This window comes from Pundamilia nyererei, unplaced genomic scaffold (assembly GCF_000239375.1).
Source record: "Pundamilia nyererei isolate P.nyererei 1_Seehausen unplaced genomic scaffold, PunNye1.0 scaffold00001, whole genome shotgun sequence".
NCBI classification, from domain to species: domain Eukaryota; kingdom Metazoa; phylum Chordata; class Actinopteri; order Cichliformes; family Cichlidae; genus Pundamilia; species Pundamilia nyererei.
In genome coordinates this window covers 2,296,951-2,302,686 of record NW_005187402.1, presented here as the reverse complement: position 1 = coordinate 2,302,686, position 5,736 = coordinate 2,296,951, and the positions used below count along the sequence as shown (strand labels likewise).

The window sequence follows — 5,736 nt, the reverse complement described above, 5'->3', positions numbered from 1 at the left end:
GTGTGTGTGTGTGTGTGTGTGTGTGTGTGTGTGTGTGTGTGTGTGTGAGCAGAATTCAAAGCACTACTTGTGTTATTTCTTCAGGTTTCTTCCTCAAGTGTCTGTTCTCTGGGCTGGAGGAGTGCATGTGGTCCAAAGAAGGGGGAAGCAGTTTCTACCCTGACCTCTTCTTCCTGGAGCTGCTTGTGGTCCCGCCATGCAGGTACAACATTACACCAGTAGCACCTGTTTGTTTTACACTGAAACACCTACCACTCCGACCTGTAATCTGTTACTGCTGTACGAGCAGCTTATTTTTATTCAAACACTACACTCCTCATCTCCCCCGTCAGGTATCGTCCAATCAATCGCCTGGGTGACCAGATGTTTACTAACGGTCAGACAGTGAACATGCAGGCTGTCATGAAGGACTGTGACATCATAAGAAAACTCCTGGCCCTCATAGCTGGCGAGAAAATTGTCCCGGAGACAGAGGTGAGTCGGAGACGATGAAACATGAAGAGTGTAAGAAGCTGAGCAGCTGAAGCGTTTCTTCCATCCAGATTGTGATGGCAGAGTGGATGTGGTTCTTTTCAGGCTGTCGAGCAGACGGACCAGTCGTTTCTGTCCGGGATCCTGGGAGCGACTCTAACAGATAAACTGTACAACGTGTGGGTCCGCCTGCAGAGCCACGTCAACATCGTCTTTGACAGCGACATGGACAAACTGATGACAGAGAAATACCCTGGGATCAGACAGGTACCTCGCTGCACACCAGCACGAGCACAGCTGACCAGGGTTTAGGCAAGTAAACCTTACAGTTTCTCACATTACGTTACAGATCCTTGAGAAGAAAGACGGATTATTTCGGAAACACATGATGGGCAAACGTGTGGACTACGCCGCAAGATCTGTCATCTGCCCAGACATGTACATAGGCACCAACGAGATAGGAATACCTATGGTACATCCCTACCTTTGTTAAAGAAGATGAGATCAAAATGGTATCAGGACTGGAGCTCAAAGTTTTCTGGCTGTTTTGTGTATCCGTGCAGGTTTTCGCCACCAAGCTGACCTACCCTCAGCCAGTCACTCCCTGGAATGTGAAGGAGCTCCGGCAGGCCGTTCTCAACGGGCCCAACGTCCACCCCGGTGCCTCCATGGTGATAAACGAGGACGGCAGGAAAACCATCCTCTCCCCTACCTGCCTCGCACAGAGGGAGGCGGTGGCCAAGGAGCTGCTGACACCCTCTCCAGGTCCACGCAAGATGCCCATGAAGATCGTAAGTCAGCTGCGTGGATTGAAACAGCAGTCAGTCACAGATTTAACGCCCTGCGTGAGCGCTCACTTGCTGCGTTTCGTCTGCTCAGGTGAATCGACACATAAAGAACGGAGATGTTTTGTTGCTCAACAGACAGCCGACTCTGCACAGACCCTCCATCCAAGCCCACTGTGCACGCATCTTACCAGGAGAGAAGGTAGCTCCGAGCTCCTCAGCCGCTGTGCTTTGTGGATTACTTTGATCTGTACTTGATCTCAACTCGATCTTCCAGGTGCTGAGGCTCCATTATGCCAACTGTAAAGCTTACAATGCTGACTTTGATGGGGATGAAATGAACGCTCACTTCCCTCAAAGTGAGCTGGGCCGAGCCGAGGCCTACACATTAGTCAGCACTGACCAGCAGTACCTCGTCCCCAAGGTATGTGTGTGTATGCAGAGAGTACACAGGATTAACACTGCAGCCCGACAGTCTCAGGGATTATAGCTGCAAAACGTTATAAACAGACTGGATTATACATGTAAGACGACCACGAATAAAAACCCTCTAAACTTCTATTATTTCTAATGACCAGCAGGGGGAGACTCCTGCTTATGGAAATAGAGCCTCTGGTTTTAATGACTCATGTATGGAAGCCCGTTTCTGCCACAAAAATTTTAAAAAAGTATCCATAACTTGAAATTTTGACTTATTTTCTCAAAATTTTGAGTTGTTTTCTTGAAACTTGGCGTTAGCTCTGCCCATCAGTGATCTACCTGAATGAGGTCATTTTCTTGTTACCCGGAAGGATATGGCGCAGACTAACGTGCACTCAAAACCGGATCGCAACAAATCGGCGCTTTTGAGAGTACATTTGCTGATATTAACGCCATGTGATTCAGCTAATAACACAAGAATTTCATCATTTGTGAAGCCACGCTGAAAATACTCAGAAATGTGTGCATTCATGACTGGCTGCAGTACTGCTAGCTTAGCATAGCATTTGTAGCCGAGGGCTTCAGCTTCTGGGTAACAAGGAAATGACGTCATTGACGTAGGTTACTGATTGGCAGCGCTAACTCGAAATTTCGAGTTACTTTTCTCAAAATTTTGAGTTAATAAGTCAAAATTTATTTACTTTTTTGAGAAAGATGAATTTGTTTTGTTTTGTTATTTTTAGTGGCAGAAACAGGCTTCCATATCCATGAGCTTAGCAATAACCTTCACTTTTACTCAAAGACGGACTGATTTAATTTTTAACGATCAAGTTGCGTAACCTTGAATGACTTTTGGATCTAAGTACATCAGGTGACCTGTATTTGTGGAGTAAGGGAAGTTGTGGCCTTAAGAGATCAAAAGTCTTTATTTAGGTGTGCATAATTATTAGGCAGCTTCTTTTGGGCCAAAACAATAAACTTAATAGACTTTAAAAAGGCAAAAAAAAAGTCTTTCAGAGGGATGCAGCATTGTTGAAATAAGATATTGGTGTGTGATCACAGAAACCCAACCCTAGTCAACACGATCACAAGAATTGTGTTGGCGTTAAAAAGACAAATTAACCGGCGAGGTGCAGGCGGGGTTCTGGTCTGGACTGGCGTTACTAAAGATGAGCTCGTTGGACCTTTTGGGGTTAAAGACTAAAACTCAACTCCCAAACCTGATTCTGGTTTTTATGCAGGACAACGCTCCATCGCGTGCATCGAAGTACTCCACTGTGAATCTGGAGTAAGGGCCTCCTTCCTCTCATGAACTGCAGGTTGTACCTTCTCATTCTTCTCTCCTCAGGATGGTAAACCTTTAGCAGGCCTGATCCAGGACCACATGGTGTCAGGAACAAGGATGACAATACGAGGCTGCTTCTTCACCAAAGACCAGTACACTGAGCTGGTGTACAGAGGGCTGACTGACAAACCGGGCAGGGTGAAGTTACTTCCTCCAGCGATACTCAAACCACAGCAGCTATGGACGGGAAAACAGGTGAGCGAACGTACATTTGAGTTTTGGTTTTAATAGAAGCTTTTCAGCGTGATGCTGGAAGCTGAACAAAAGAGTTTAGTCAAAGGTCAGCGTGTTAATTATCCATCGTCTTGAACTCTAATAGTAAAAATAAGGAATTCATGGCTTCAACATCTCTTGTGTGATGATTTCGGTGCTCCTCATAGGTGGTGTCGACCCTCCTGCTGAATGTGATCCCAGAGAAAGCTGTGCCTCTCAACCTGGCTGGCAAATCAAAGATTCCTAGTAAGGCGTGGATCCAGGTCCCACCACGAGCCACTCCAGGGTACCAACCCGAGAGCATGTGTGACTCTCAGGTATGTACACTCTTCGAGCCAAAAGTACTCGAATTACTCAGTTACTAAAGGAGACCAGGGATCTTGTATTTCTGATTTGGTTTGTGGCGTTGACGCTTGCTTCTCCTCTTCTTTCGAACGTCTTTGTGTTCAGGTGGTGATTCGTCAGGGGGAGCTGTTAGTTGGGGTTCTGGACAAAGCTCATTATGGCTCCTCGGCTTACGGTTTGGTGCACTGCTGCTATGAGCTGTATGGAGGGGAAACCAGCGGCAAACTGCTCAGCTGTCTGGCTCGACTCTTCACTGCATACCTGCAGCTCTACAGAGGCTTCACTCTGGGTAAGAACCCGGATACTGACCAGTGTTCTTCGTTCCTCCCCTGAACCCTGTTAGTATTACTGCAATCACACAAATGTATCAGGTACACTGAGAGCAACCTGGAGAAAGATTCTGCACACTCGAGCTGTCCTTTGGTCAGATGAGACTAAACTAAGAAACGCTGCTGATGTTTGGAGAACGCAGGAAGAGAGAGACCACAGGGAAGCACGGTGGTGGGACTATTATGCTGTGGGGACGCTTCAGTGTGTCTGGAACTGGGAATCTCATCAAGGTGGAAGAAACCATGAAGGATGTGTGAAGATTTTGAAACACAACTTTAAGCAGTGTGTCGTCCCACATGACAACGACCTAAACACACGTCCTGGTGAAGAACAACCTCCAGAAGTTCAAAGTGAGCGTTGCTGACTGGCCTGCACAACGTCCTGACTTTAAAATCTGTCGGGTGAACCAAAGACCAGGGTCCTCGCTAGAAGGCAGTTAAATCTGGAGGATCTGGAGAGGTTTGCCAGAGAAGGACAGGCTGGGGTTGCTCCAGAGACGTGCATGAGACGACTGCAGGCTGTTAGCCAGCATAAAGGATGCACAACTACATCATCATTTTCATCCTGGTAGTTTTTGGTTTTAGGGGGAAAAATAATGTAACCATCCAGCATAAAGGGATATATTAAAAATTCCTTGCTCTGTTTACCAGCACTTGGGAAATGATTGCTAAATGCTGATGATTCACCTGTTTGTCAGTTGTGTACAAGGAACAGAAACACTAACTTTTTCCTTTGACCTGTGCCCAGGTGTGGAGGACATCCTGGTAAAACCAGGCGCCAACAAGCGGAGGAAGAAAATTATTAAGGAGTCGCTGAAGATTGGAACCAAAGTGAGTAAAGCTAATGTGGTCTTCACTGAACAGCCTGCAAGCATGAACGCACGCTCTACATTTGACACCACAGAGAGACTAAACTGCAGCTTTGTCAAATTCAGTGCTTCCTCCTTCCTGGACGCCACTGGCCAAAATGGCTGCCACAGTAAAGGTGTAGTTCATGGGCCCCATGGTGCTGGAAAATGGCCTGTGGGGATAAATATGTACTACACACAGTAATTATATTACGCTTACCTGTACACAGTCATTAAGTGTGTAAGGCTGTTTCCAGTTCTGCTGTGTCCACAATAACGCTTCTACAACGCTGACGTTTCAGCAGGCAGCTGGGTTTATAAATCACTGGGAAAACACGTGTTATAAGACTCGTTCGTACTGAGGACGTGCGAATGCAAACATCAGTGAAACACTGTGCTCGTAGGCTGAATGTGGGAATGACAAGAATGAGATGAAAGCAGTTCGTGGCTGTGGTGAGATGTGAGAGCCACAAAGATGAGATGAGAGGGTGTGGAATGGTCTGTAGTGTGCAGTGTGCCACTGTCAGCTATAGCGGATGTGGCTAATTAATGGGGAAAAAGGAAGCTGTGTTTAGCTGTTAACCACTATAGAAACGTGCTCTTAATAAATGAATCTGTGTTATCTGCAGGGTTCCATAAAAACTGAGTTTACTAAGGAGAGCGCTAGCAAACACGCTTTGCTTGTGAGTGAAAAACAACAGTCATTGGTGAAAAAAGAAAAAAAACACTCCTTCCCTGTTGGTGGAAAAATGTACCATGTCGACCAATCAAAAAAATGTTATGGCAACATGTGGCATCTGGTTATTTGGGAAGAGAGGGAAGCTTTAGGAGTGAGCGAAAGAGAGAGAGACAGTTTTGATACATGAGAGATAAGTGACGTTTATCGTGTTTGGAGTCTCAAGTTAGTGTGTTGTCTTGTGTAGTTAGTGTGTGGTGTAGTCGTTGTTTTGTTTTGTGTGTCAGTTCTACTAGTGAACGTC

The 5,736-nt window shown here is 46.1% G+C and overlaps 1 protein-coding gene across 2 annotated transcripts in view; it reads left to right on the top strand.

Annotated features, from left to right (window-relative positions):
* polr1a (RNA polymerase I subunit A) overlaps positions 1–5,736 on the top strand; it is a 36,701-nt gene that overhangs the window by 3,871 nt on the left and 27,094 nt on the right. For both annotated transcript variants that reach the window (XM_013908293.1, XM_005719411.2), the window contains exons 10-20: positions 85–202; positions 333–474; positions 577–738; positions 821–943; positions 1,035–1,262; positions 1,351–1,458; positions 1,534–1,680; positions 3,025–3,216; positions 3,402–3,551; positions 3,685–3,868; positions 4,657–4,739. In XM_013908293.1, the coding sequence (XP_013763747.1) occupies positions 85–202; positions 333–474; positions 577–738; positions 821–943; positions 1,035–1,262; positions 1,351–1,458; positions 1,534–1,680; positions 3,025–3,216; positions 3,402–3,551; positions 3,685–3,868; positions 4,657–4,739 (1,637 nt within the window). The remainder of the gene's footprint in view (positions 1–84; positions 203–332; positions 475–576; positions 739–820; positions 944–1,034; positions 1,263–1,350; positions 1,459–1,533; positions 1,681–3,024; positions 3,217–3,401; positions 3,552–3,684; positions 3,869–4,656; positions 4,740–5,736) is intronic.